Source organism: Artemia franciscana, unplaced genomic scaffold (assembly GCF_032884065.1).
Source record: "Artemia franciscana unplaced genomic scaffold, ASM3288406v1 Scaffold_2750, whole genome shotgun sequence".
NCBI classification, from domain to species: domain Eukaryota; kingdom Metazoa; phylum Arthropoda; class Branchiopoda; order Anostraca; family Artemiidae; genus Artemia; species Artemia franciscana.
In genome coordinates this window covers 12093-26460 of record NW_027063527.1, presented here as the reverse complement: position 1 = coordinate 26460, position 14368 = coordinate 12093, and the positions used below count along the sequence as shown (strand labels likewise).

The window sequence follows — 14368 nt, the reverse complement described above, 5'->3', positions numbered from 1 at the left end:
ATATATATATTTAACTACGTAAAACTTGCGAATATGCAACATTCTCTGCTGTCCTATTGTGTGTCCATATAAATAGATTGCCAGGTTTACCAACTCTTGAACATGCAACATAATAATTGTCCATGGGAAAACAATCCGTATTCATATCTATACCGCATTTTTCTAACGATTGCCCTTGAGCTTTGTTGATGATGATTGCTAATCGAACATTCCCTGTGTCCCCGTCGTCATTTATATATCCCCCTGTGCCCCCGGCGTCCCTGTTGTAGTTGTGTCCCTGTGTCCAGGTCGTCATTTATATTCCCTGTGTCCCGGTCGTTATTTGTGTCCCGGTATCCCAGTCTGTAATTTCTCTTTGAGTGTCCCGGTCGTCATTTATATAGATATATAGATACAGTTTCATTTCAGTTTTTTTTTCTTTTTTAGTTTTTTCTTTTCTTAGTTTTTCTTTTTTAGTTTTTCTTTTTAAGTTTCTTCTTTTTATTGATTTGTTTTCTTCAATTCGTCAATGTTCATTCTAACATTGACACTTGGAAAAATCTTTACGTGCCAAGCAAGCTAAAGCTCCAACAATTTATAATAAACCTCAAAATTTGGGGTATCTGTTTTAAGGTTTTCGAATTACTTTAATCTATTGTCAAAATATATTGAAATATTTGTGCAATTCCCAGTTTTTTTAGTTTTTTCTTTTTTTAGTTTTTTAGCTTTTTTTAGATTTTTTTTTAGTTTTTTATCTTTTTTATTTTTTTAAGTTTTTTCTTTTTAGGTTTTTTCTTTTTTTAATTTTTCTAATTTTTTTTTTAGTTTTTTCTTTTTAGTTTTTTTTTTAGTTTTTTACCATTTTTCTTTTTTCGAATTTAATCTATTGTCAAAATATTCTTTCTCTTTGAGTGTTTTTTTCTTTTTAGTTTTTTTTTTAGTTTTTTACCTTTTTTCTTTTTTCAGTTTTCTTTTTCTTCTTTATTTTTCAGCGTCACTATGAAGTCCATATCTACGAACCTTTGTTTTTTAACTTAAATTTGTTAGGCATTGATGACCTTATCCAAGTCAAAATCCCAAACCCAATCATCATCGCTATCATTTTCAGTTTTGATGTGTTTTGACTCTCGCTGTCCAGGTGGATTTTCATCTAACTGCGCGGTTTTGCGTTCCTTAGCCGCAAGCCTGTTTTCTTGCTGTTCTTGTGATTCCCCGGCACGCTTTCTTTTCTTACTTTCTCTATCAGCTGCAAGCCTGTTTTCTTGCTGTTCTTGTGGTTCCTCGGAACGCCTTCTTTTCTTACTTTCTCTATCAGCAGCAAGCTTTTTGGCATAAACTCTTTGAGCAGCTTCCTCGGCTGTTGCCATTGTAGGTTCTTCAGTCATTTTACAATTAAACATTTTTCCGTGAACAAATGTCTTAAATACCGTTAATGACGTCACCGTCATAGCAAAAATGACGACAACTAACTTTATGATGTCAGTCGAAACACAAACATGACACCAGTCGATATACAGACAAACAATTTATTTTTATATATATAGAAGATTATATATATTTTATATATATTTTTATATATATATAGATTTATATATATAGATATATATATATATATATATATATATATATATATATATATATATATATATATATATATATATATATATATATATATATATATATATTTTTATATATATCTATATATATAAAAATAAGTTGTCTGTCTGTGTGTCTGTCTGTCTGTCAGGTGACGTCATGTTTCTGTGTTGACTGACGTCATGAAGCTAGTTGTCGTCATTTTTGCTTTGACGGTGACGTCATCTATATATATAAAAATATCATTTTTGCTTTGACGGTGACGTCATTCAAGATATTTAAGACATATGTTCACGTAAAAATCTATTAATGTTTAAGTTTAAAATGACTGATGAACTTACAATGGCAAAAGCCGATGAAGATGCTCAAAGAGTCTATGCCAAAAAACTTGCTGCTGATAGAGAAAGTCAGAAAAGAAAGCGTGCCGAGGAATCAAAAGAACAGCAAGGAAACAGGCTTGAGGCTGATAGAGAAAGAAAGAACAGAAAGCGTGCCGAGGAACTACCAGAGCAACGCGGAAGCAGACTTGCTGCTAAAAGAGAAAGTGAAAAAAGAAGGCGTGCCGAGGAATTACAAGAACAGCAAGAAATCAGGCTTGCTGCTGATAGAGAAAGTAAGAAAAGAAAGCGTGCCGAGGAATCAGAGCAACCTGAAAGTTATCGCCTGGCATTCAGGTACAACCCAGTCAATGATTATAGCTTGAGTAGATGTGTTCAAATCGGGACAATGTCTAAAATTTGTCCCTATTGCAAGGCCTTGAAATTCAATGGTGAAACAATGGGAATGTGTTGCGCCTCAGGAAAAGCTAAACTTCCTCTATTGGCTGCACCACCAGAGCCATTGAAGACTTTCCTTACTGGAACTACGTCAGAATCTAAGCGTTTTTTGTCACAAATCAGAAAATACAACTCATGTTTCCAAATGACGTCGTTTGGAGCCCAAATCGAAAATCCAGATCAATTTATGTCTACTTTCAAAGTAAAAGGGCAAATTTATCATAGAGCAGGGTCCCTTCTACCATTCTCAGGCGAGAATCATAAATTTTTACAATTGTACTTCATCAGTGATAGAAATTCTGAATTGAATGCACGTTGCGAAATTTCTCCCAACGTTGAAAGGACAATCGTTTCCCAATTACAACATCTTTTCCACGAAAATAATAATTTAGTGCGTCTGTTCAAAACAGCCATCGATTTGATGCCTACTGATACGCATAAAATTGTCATTTCCGCTGACAAAACGCCTCCTGGCCAACATGTGCGTAGATACAATGCTCCAACTATCGACGAAGTGGCAATCGTTATGGTCGGTGATCAGTTTTTACCTCGAGATATTATTCTTCATAAGCGAAACGCTCAGTTGTTAAGAATTGCTGAAACTCATCGATGCTACGATGCCCTACAATATCCTATCATTTTTTGGGATGGAGCCGACGGCTATCACTTTAATATTACATTAATGAATCCAGCCACTAACAAAGAAATGAATAAGAAATGCAGTGCAATGCATTATTATTCCTATAGACTAATGATTTGGCAGGATGAAGAAAATTATATTTTAAAATGCCGTGAATTGTTTCACCAATTCGTCGTTGATATGTATGCTAAAATTGAATCAGAACGTTTGCTATATATCCGTCTGAATCAGACCAAGCTCCGCTCTGAACAATACATTCATTTGCGAGATGCAGTTATAGATGACGGTAATATCACAAACGTTGGAAGATTAATAATTTTACCTTCGTCATATGCTGGCAGTCCCCTTCATATGTATGAATATGCTCAAGATGCTATTGCGTATGTTCGTCTCTATGGTCGTCCAGATTTATTTATTACATTTACATGTAATCAATCTTGGGACGAGATACTGCAGCTTTTACTTCAAGGACAATCGGCGGTTCATAGACATGACATTACGGCCCGTGTCTTCCGGCAAAAGTTGAAATCACTGATAAACTACATAGTAAAACTTGAAGTGTTTGGGTCATTGCGATGCTGGATGTACTCAGTGGAATGCCAAAAACGAGGTTTTTCACACGCACATATACTAATCTGGCTACATAAAAAAATTACTTCGAACGAAATTGATGATGTGATTTCCGCTGAAATACCTGATGAAAATGTCGATAAGGGGTTTCATGATATTATTGTAAAAAATATGATACATGGACCTTGCGGTGCACTGAACGAAAATTCACCATGCATGGCCAAAGGAAGGTGCACAAAGCAATATCCTCGACTTTTAGTATCCAACACAATTACTGGCAATGATGGTTACCCACAATATAGAAGAAGATCTACTGAAGATGGCGGTAAAACAGCAATAATAAAGAAGCGTAACGGTACCACCATCGAAGTAGATAACCAGTGGGTTGTTCCATATTCCCCATTATTATCAAAAACATTTAATGCACACATAAACGTTGAATACTGTAACTCCGTAAAGGCAATCAAATACATATGTAAATACGTCAACAAAGGCAGTTACATGGCAGTTTTTGGCTTGCAGCCCGAAATCAAAGATATTGACGAAATCGTACAATATCAGGCTGGAAGATACATAAGCAGTAATGAAGCTGTTTGGCGAATTCTTTCATTTCCGATACATGAACGTAGTCCAGCTGTTGTTCACTTAGCGGTACATTTACAGAATGGTCAACGTGTTTATTTCTCGGAAACCAACGTGCAACAAAGAGCCCTGAATCCACCGGATACAAAGTTAACCGCTTTCTTTTCGCTTTGCAAAAATGATTCTTTTGCAAAAAAACTGCTGTATACTGAAGTGCCTTCGTATTACACGTGGAATACTAAAAATAAAGTATTTGAACGTCGAAAACAGGGTAAGTCAGTCGACGGCCAACCTACCATCTTCAAAGATACCACGATAGGAAGACTCTACACCGTTTACCCCAATCAACATGAATGCTTCTTTCTGCGCCTGCTTTTGGTGAATGTGCCCGGTCCGACATCCTTTGAGTATTTGAGGACTGTAAATGGTACTATACATGACACTTACCGTAGTGCATGCCAAGCTCTGAATTTATTGGAGAATGACCAACACTGGGATAACTGCATCAATGACGCGTGCGAAACGTCAACCCCAAGTCAAATTCGTGCATTGTTTGGCATCATTTTAACAACTTGCTCTCCATCAGCTCCTACAGAGTTATGGGAAAAATATAAGTCAAAAATGTCCGAAGATATACTCCATCGAAAACAGAGACGTCAGATATGACTTTTGATTTTACATCAGAAATTTATAACTACACTTTAGTTGTTATAGAAGATTTGTGCGTACATATGGCAAACAAACCTCTTCAGGATTTGGGAATGCCTTCACCTAACCGTATCGCTGCTGTTTCGACATGTGTAGAATTGGATCGTGAACAAAGTTACAGTACGAGTGATCTATTGTCGTATGTATAAAATAACATTTCCAAGTTAACGTCGGAACAAAAAGACATTTATGATACGATAATGCATTATGTCGATAACAACGTTGGAGAAATTTTCTTTTTGGATGCGCCAGGAGGTACTGGTAAAACGTTTGTGATAAAACTGATTCTGGCATCAATTCGATCAAAAAATGATATATATATATATTTATATATATATATATATATATGTTTTTAACTACGTAAAACATGCGAATATACAACATTCTTCGCTGTCCCATTGTCTGTGCATATAAATAGATTGTCTGGTTTACTGACTCTTGAACATGCAACATATAATTGTCCCTTGGAAAAACAATCCGTATTCAGATCTATACCTCATTATTCTAATGATGTGTCCCTGTGTCGCGGTCGTCATTTATATTCACTGTTTCCCGGTTGTCATTTGTGTCCCGGTGTTCCAGTTTGTAATTTCTCTTTGAGTGTCCCGGTCGTCATTTATATTCCCTGTGTCCCGGTCGTCATTTGTGTCCCGGTGTCCCGGTCTGTAATTTCTATTGTAAAAATCCCTGTGTCCCGGTCGTATCCCGCCTGTGCCCCCGGCTTCCCCGTTGTAGTTGTGTCCCTGTGTCCCGGTCGTCATTTATATCGCCTGTGTCCCGGATGTGATTTGTGTCCGGTTGTCCCAGTCTGTGATTTCTCTTTGAGGTTCCCGGTCGTCATTTATATTCCCTGTGTCCTGGTCGTCATTTGTTTCCCGGTGTCCCGGTATGTAATTTCATCAGTTGACAAACATGACGTCAGTCGACAAACAACTTCATGACGCATACAGCTCAATCCTTAAAATGACGTCATTCGACAAACTTGACATCAGTCGACACACAAACATGACGTCACTCGACACACATACACACAGACAACTTATTTTTATATATATAGATTTGTTATTGGGAGAGGGTATCGTGGCCTTTGGTTTCCAAATAGGCAAAAAAAAAATCAGTCGAAGCTTTCAGGTAATGTTGCGGGGAGCATTGAACCAGATCAAAATAACACAGAGATCACGAAAAAAAGAAAATAATTTTCGTTCAACTTTCTGTGTCATCCTTTATAGCCGGGCTAGAAACAAACAAGACATTGACGGCATTTGCCTCTTTAATTAGGTAACAACAAGGGTCTCTTTCTCTTTTTCCTACAACAACAAAAAAGTCCCACAACAATAAGAACTACAAAAATGCCTATGGCTATTGGTAAAATATACTGCTTAGAACCATTTCCATCGTTTTTGTCTCCATCATGATCGGACATCACTGTATTTCGATCCATCTTATCCTCTACTTTTTTCGTTGTTTTCTCATTTTCGTGACTTGTACCTGCAGCTGTAGGGTGAATTGTACCTGCAACTTTCGTAGGTCTGGTGTACATCCGAAAATCTGGTGTATGTCCATTGTTTTCGTCTCGTTTTTCGTTTTTGTTGTCCTCATCCTCATTATACATGTCCCCAAATTCTCCATCATGATCGGACTGCTTAATATTATTTTCATCCACTATTTCTTCAAGTTTCCCTTTATTATTAGAAATGTTTTCGTCTCGTTTTCCGTCTGGTGACTTGTGGCTTGTACCTTCATTTGTAGGGTGAATTGTACCTGCAGTTGTAGGGTGACTTTTACCTGCAGTTGTCGTACCTGCAGTTGTAGGGTGACTTGTACCTGCAGTTTTCGTAGTTGTAGGGTGAATTATTTTCTCATTTTCGTGGCTTGTACCTTTAGTTGTAGGGTGAATTGTACCTCCAGTTGTCGTACCTGCACTTGTAGAGTGACTTGTACCTTCAGTTGTCGTACCTGAACTTGTAGAGTGAATTGTACCTTCAGTTGTCGTACCTGCAGTTGTAGGGTGAATTATACCCGTAGTTGCCGTACCTGGAGTTGTTCCATCAGTTGTAGGGTGAATTGTTTTCTCAATTTCGTGGCTTGTACCTTCAGCTGTAGGGTAAATTGTACCTGGAGTTATCGTACCTGCAGTTTTTGGGTGAATTGTACCTGCAGTTGTAGGGTGACTTTTACCTGCAGTTGTCGTACCTGCAGTTGTAGGGTGACTTGTACCTGCAGTTTTCGTATTTGTAGGGTGAATTGTTTTCTCATTTTCGTGGCTTGTACCTTCAGTTGTAGGGTGAATTGCACCTGCAGTTTTAGGGTGAATTGTACCACCAGTTGTCGTACCTGCACTTGTAGAGTGAATTGTACCTTCAGTTGTCGCACCTGAACTTGTAGAGTGAATTGTACCTTCAGTTGTCGTACCTGCAGTTGTAGGGTGAATTGTACCCGCAGTTGCCGTACCTGGAGTTGTTCCATCAGTTGTAGGGTGAATTGTTCTCTCAATTTCGTGGCTTGTACCTTCAGTTGTCGTACCTGCACTTGTAGAGTGAATTGTACCTTCAGTTGTCGCACCTGAACTTGTAGAGTGAATTGTACCTTCAGTTGTCGTACCTGCAGTTGTAGGGTGAATTGTACCCGCAGTTGCCGTACCTGGAGTTGTTCCATCAGTTGTAGGGTGAATTGTTCTCTCAATTTCGTGGCTTGTACCTTCAGTTGTAGGGTGAATTGTACCTGCAGTTGTCGTACCTGCAGTTTTAGGGTGAATTGTATCTCCAGTTGTCGTACCTAAAAATGTAGAGTGAATTGTACCTTCAGTTGTAGTACCTGCAGTTGTAGGGTGACTTTTACCTGCAGTTATCGTACCTGCAGTTGTAGGGTGACTTGTACCTGCAGTTTTCGTAGTTGTAGGGTGAATTATTTTCTCATTTTCGTGGCTTGTACCTTTAGTTGTAGGGTGAATTGTACCTCTAGTTGTCGTACCTGCACTTGTAGAGTGACTTGTACCTTCAGTTGTCGTACCTGAACTTGTAGAGTGAATTGTACCTTCAGTTGTCGTACCTGCAGTTGTAGGGTGAATTATACCCGTAGTTGCCGTACCTGGAGTTGTTCCATCAGTTGTAGGGTGAATTGTTTTCTCAATTTCGTGGCTTGTACCTTCAGTTGTAGGGTAAATTGTACCTGCAGTTGTCGTACCTGCAGTTTTAGGGTGAATTGTACCTCCAGTTGTCGTACCTGGACTTGTAGAGTGAATTGTACCTTCAGTTGTCGTAACTTCAGTTGTTTTCTCATTTTCGTGGCTTGTACCTTCAGTTGTAGGGTGAATTGTACCTGCAGTTGTCGTACCTGCAGTTTTAGGGTGAATTGTACCTCCAGTTGTCGTACCTGCACTTGTAGAGTGAAGTGTACCTTCAGTTGTCGTACCTGCAATTGTAGGGAGAATTGTACCTCCAGTTGTCGTAACTGCAGTTGTAGGGTGAATTGTACCTCCAGTTGTCGTACTTGCAGTTGTAGGGTGACTTTTACCTGCAGTTGTCGTACCTGCAGTTGTAGGGTGAATTGTACCCGCAGTTGCCGTACCTGGAGTTGTTCCATCAGTTGCTCTTGCAGTTGTTGGAATAGTACTGGTCGTAATAGGTTTCATTTCAGAACATCTGAAAAACATTATACAAAAGAATATGATGATTTTAGCACAATTCATTTTAAGCTTAAATTTTTGTGATAGCAGTATAAAATGCGTAAAGCCACGTAAGGTGTCAATTAAAGCAAAAGGGAAACCAATAAAATTTTAAGATTTTCAGGTATTTTTCTTGTTTGAATTAAATAATTAAGATTATTAATCGGACTCCATAAATATTTTTGCAGTTTGTAGTTAAATAAAATTTCAGGAATTCTAGTTTCAGTTGACAAATCAAATTTCATGTTAATCCCCCCGAAAATTACTACATTGCACATAACTATGTCGACATGCCGCTTGTAATGATGAAACTTCTTTATAAGAATGTTTATTTTATTCGCGCCACAGCAACACGTAGAGCGTTAGCTAGTCTCCCCCTAGTCTCCAGCTACTTTCCGTTCGTAGGTGTCGATCTAGGAATAACAGGTAATGTTTTCCTGAAATATCCCGCAAGCAATATTAATGTACTGCCAAAGGGTTTTGAATTTCCTCACCAGTCTTGCAGTGATTGATCGCTGCGCTATTTTGCACTCGTCCCAAACGTCCCAATCGTCCAACTCGTCACAAAGTTTGCATTGCTGTAATATTTTACCCATCCCATATGATTTGGAAATGTTGTTTGTGGGAGTTTCTGTAGATTGCATATTCAGAAGCGATTTCAAAGTGGAATGAGCCGTTCTCCCACCAGGCAGCAACGTTGCGGCTATTCTGGACGACGCGAGGACCAACGCTATGTCAATTTTGGATCGAATTTATGCCAGAATCAATCTTATTAGAAACGTTTTATCTGCACCTCCTGGCGCATCCAAGAAGAAGATTTCTCCAACTTGATTATCGACACAATGTATTATCTGATCGTAAATACCTTTTTGTTCAGACGTTAACTTAGAAACATTTGTCTGTGCATTCGGCAATAGATCAATCGTGTTGTAACCTTTTTTACGATCCAATTCCACACGTGTAGAAATAGCATCAGTACGATTAGATGAAGGCATTCCCAAACACTTGAGAAGTTTATTTGCAATACATAAGCACAAATGTTCAATCATAACTACAGTGCAGTTATAAATTTCTATTGTGAAGTCCAAGGTCATATTTGACCTCTCTAACCGTATTCCGTGAAGAATATCCTTGGCGATTTGCGATTTGTATTTCTCCCACGAATCTCTCGTTGATGAGAACAAGTTGTCAATATGATTCCAAACAATGCACGAATTTGGCTTGGAGTTGACGTGTTGCACGCGTCATTGATGCAGTTATCCCTGTGTTGGTCATTATCCGGTAGATTCAGAGCTTGGCATGCGCTATGAAAAGTGTCATGTATAGTCTCGTTTACAGTTCTCAAATCCTCGAAGGACGTTGGGCCGGGTAAATTCACCAAAAGCAGGGGGAGAAAGAAGCCTTCATCTTGATTGGGGTGAATGGTGTAGTCTTCCTATCGTGGTTTCTTTGAAGATGCTAGGTTTGCCAACGATTGACTTCCCCCGTCGAATATTCCGTGAAGAATATCCTTGGCGATTTGCGATTTGCATTTCTCCCACGAATCTCTCGGAGTTGATGAGAACAAGTTGTCAATATGATTCCAAACAATGCACGAATTTGGCTTGGAGTTGACGTGTTGCACGCGTCATTGATGCAGTTATCCCAGTGTTGGTCGTTATCCGGTAGATTCAGAGCTTGGCATGCGCTACGAAAAGTGTCATGTATAGTCTCGTTTACAGTTCTCAAATCCTCAAAGGACGTTGGACCGGGTACATTCACCAAAAGCAGGGGGAGAAAGAAGCATTCATCTTGATTGGGGTGAATGGTGTAGAGTCTTCCTATCGTGGTTTCTTTGAAGATTCTAAGTTTGCTGTCGATTGACTTCCCCCCTTTTTCGACGATCAAATTGTTTCTTATTAGCAATCAACGTGAATCATTATGACATACCGCGAAGAAAGCAGTTAACGTTGTAGCCGGTGGGCAAAGAGCCCTGAACTCTTTGTTGCGCGTTGGCATCCGAAAAATAAACACGTTGACCATTCTGTAGATTTACCGCTAAGTGAACAACAGCTGGAATTCGTTCATGTATCGGAAATGAAAGAATCTGCCACATAGCTTTATTATTGCTTATGTATTTTCCAGTCTGATACTCTACGACTTCATCGATATCTGTTTGTGCATCTTCTTCTATCCATGCATGGTGATTTTTCATTCTGTGCACCGCAAGGTCCATATATCATATTTCTTACCAGAATTTCATGTAAGCCCCTATCGACGTCGACATCAGGTATTTCAGCGGAAATCATATCGTCAATTTCATTAGAAGCAAATTTATTATACAGCTAGATTAATATATGTGCGTGTGGCAATTCTCGCTTTTGCCATTCCACTGAGTACAACCATTATCGCACTGACCCAAACACTTCAAGTTTTACAATAAAATTTATCGGTGATTTCAATTTTTGCCGGGAGACTTGGGCCATAATGTCATGTCTATGAACCGGCGATTGTCCAGGAAGTAAAAGCTGCTGTATCTCGTCCTAAGATGGATTACATGTAAATGTAATAAATAAATATGAACGACCATAGAGACGATCATACGCAAGAGCATTTTGAGCATACCCATGCATATTACCGTTATTTACAACGGCATCTCGCAAATGAGTATATTGTTCAGATCAAAGCTTGGTCTGATTCAGACGAATGAAAACCAAACGTTCCGATTCAATCCCTGCATACACATCAACGATGTATTGGTGAAACAATTGACGGTATTTTAAACTATAATACATCCTGACGAATCATTAGTCTGTAGGCATAATAGTTCATTGGGCTGCATTTCATAGCCATTTCTTTGTTAGTGGCTGGATTTTTCAATTTAATATTAAAGTGATAGCCATCGGCTCCATCCTAAAATGTGATAGGATATTGTAGGGCATCGTAGTATCGATGAGTTTCAGCAATTGTTGTCAACTGACCATTTCGCCTGTGAAGAATAATGTCTCAAGGCAAAAACTCCTGGCGCAAACCGACCATAAAGATTGCCACTTCGTTGATTGTCGGAGCATTGTAGTTAGACGTACGTGTTCGCCAGTATTCGTTTTTTCAGCGAAAATAACAATTTTATGCGTATCAGTAGGCATCAAATGGATTGCTGTTTTGAAATTATTAAATTATTATTTTTGTGGAAAAGATGTTGCAACTGGGAAACGATAGTCCTTCTAACATCGGCAGAAACGCAACGTGGATTGAATTCAGCATTGCTATCACTATTGAAGTACAGTTGCAAAAGTTTGTTATCACCTGAGAATGGTAGAAAGGAGCCTGTTCTATCATAAATTTGCCCTTTTACTTTGAAAGTAGGCATAAAATGACCTTGATCTTCAATTTGATCCCTAAACAACTTCATTTGGAAACATGAGTTATATTTCCTGATGTTTGATAAAAAACGCTTCGATTAAGACGCATTTCCAGTAAGCAAAGTATTGGCATCAAGTCTGGTTTCGCGTCGCTCTTACGGTTCCTCGACACGCCTTCGTTTTTTACTATCTCTATCAGCTGCAAGCCTGGTTTTGCGTTGCTCTGGTAGTTCCTCGACACGCCTTCTTGTTTTACTATCTCTGTCAGCTGCAAGTATGTCTTTAGGTTGCTCTGGCGATTCCTCGACACACCTTCGTTGACGTATGCTCTGGTGTTTCCTTTTTTGTGACTTTGTAGGATTAATGATACTTTCTCTTTTTTGTGACATTGTAGGATTAATGATACTTTCTCTCTGAGCCGCAAGTATTAATATTGAATCAAGTCCAATTTCTACAATAGCTACAATTTCTACTAAGCTTAAAACTGTTGGTTTTCTTTTTAAGGTTTTGAATTGCTCGTATCAGATTAACAACGCTTTTTGATTACTAAGGTGCCTGCGTCGGCCCTGCAGTGCATTGCTGCAGCATGATTCGATCTCTGGGTCCCAAATTACCAAGTTAAGGTCAAACCGACTGCGCCACCACAGGACATTTGAATTGCTTTAATCGATTGTCAAATATATTCAAATACTTTTACGATTACCAGTTTTTTAACTCTTTAAACAATTTAATATAATTTAATAAGAGACTCAATTTTAGCTTTTGCAAATTGCTGAAATGAAGGCTTCCTTATATTGCAAAATATTATATTTTGCAAAATATTATGCAAAATATTTTCCGAACAAAATAGTAGAAAAAATGAAGTGTTTTTAACTCACGAATGGGTAGTGGGATCTTAATGAAATTTGATGTTTGGAAGGATATCGTGTCTCAGAGTTCTTATTTTAAATCCCGACCAGATCCAGTGCAATTGAGGGGAGTCGGAGGGGTGGAACTTAAAATCTTGGAAAACGCTTAGAGTGGAGGGATCGGATGAAAGTTGGTGGGAAAAATAAGCATAAGTCCTAGATACGTTTTGACATAACCGGAATGGATCTGCTCTGTTTGGGGGAGTGGGGGTGGGTGGGTGGTTTAATTCTGAAAAATTAGGAAAATGAGGTATTTTTAACTTACGAAGGAGTGATCGGATCTTAATGAAATTTAAAGTTTGGAAGGATATCGTGTCTCAGAGGGGAGTTTGGGGAGGATTAATTCTAAAAAATTAGAAAAAATGAGGTATTTTCAACTTTCGAAAGAGTGATCGTATCTTGATGAAATTTCATATTTAGAAGGACCTCGAAACTCGGATCTCTTATTTTAAATCCCGACCGGATCCAGTGTCATTAAGGGGAGGGGGGATCTTGGAAAACGCTTAAAGCGGAGAGATCAGGATGAAACTTGGTGGAAAGAATAAGCACAAGTCCAAGTTAGGTGACTGAAATAACTGGATCGGATCCGCTCTCTTTGGTGGAGTTCGGAGGGGGGGGGGGAGTAATTTGGAAAAAATAGAAAAAATGAGGTATTTGTAACTTACGAACGGGCTTAAGAACTTGTGCTTTAGAACTCTCATTTTAAATCCCGACCAGATCCGGTGACATTAAAGGGAGTTGGAGGGGGAACCGGAATTCTTGGAAAACATGAAAATCGAGGTATCTTACGAATGGGTGATTGGATCTTAATGAATTTTGATATTTAGAAAGACCTTGTGACTCAGAGCTCTTATTTTGAATCCCGACCGGCATTAAGCTTCTGATTTTCCTTTTAGAGCAATGTACTGATTCTTAGAATTTTGCTAGAGCTCATACCATATGAGCTCGTGGCTCTTGGCCCTTCAGACCTCGTCACAAGTGCCATATGAGCTCTTAGCTTTTGTTCTATTTTGTTTTTTCTTTTTTTTTCTGTTTTCCTATTTTTTAGAAGATATGTCATTCATATTTCTTTTTTTAGTTTTTCTGTTTTTTTTTCTGATCTGTTTTTATTTTCTTTTTTTTCTTTTTCTTTTTAGTTTTTAATTTTTTTTACTATTTTATTTTTTTATTATTTTTTTTATTTAGCTTTTTATAATATTGTATTCCCTTTTTACGTCACATTTGGTTACAACCTACGATTATGGCGTCATTCATCGATTTTGTGAAATGATTGATTTTAAATCTATATTTTTATTTCTGTTACAAAGGAATATATAACTATAATGTAACTATTATAGAATATGTAACTATAAGTGGCAATTTTCTTTAAAATCAGCCATTTTAAACCTCTACGATGTTTGATTGACTAGCTGTATTGAAAGCAAATAAAAGGAAAAAACTTCCTGTCGATGCAATTTATTATCATATTGAGCAATGTTCTTGTTTTTCAAGTCAGTGGATTTTCCTTGTTTTTCAAGCCAAGGGTCAGTAAGTTTTCTTTATAGGGGGGTTTCCACTAACGAACGAACGGATAAGAAATGCAGCGCAATGAATTATTATTCCTA

The 14368-nt window shown here is 38.1% G+C and overlaps 1 protein-coding gene across 1 annotated transcript; it reads right to left on the bottom strand.

Annotated features, from left to right (window-relative positions):
* Window positions 1–1213: 1213 nt before the first annotated feature.
* LOC136042997 (mucin-19-like) lies at window positions 1214–8482 on the bottom strand (the record flags this gene model as incomplete). The annotated part of the gene is made up of 2 exons (XM_065727890.1): window positions 6205–8482; window positions 1214–1336 (listed from the first exon to the last, which is right to left on the bottom strand). Coding segments are annotated over exons 1-2 (2401 nt in total), but the record flags the coding sequence as incomplete, so codon positions are not given.
* Window positions 8483–14368: the final 5886 nt, after the last annotated feature.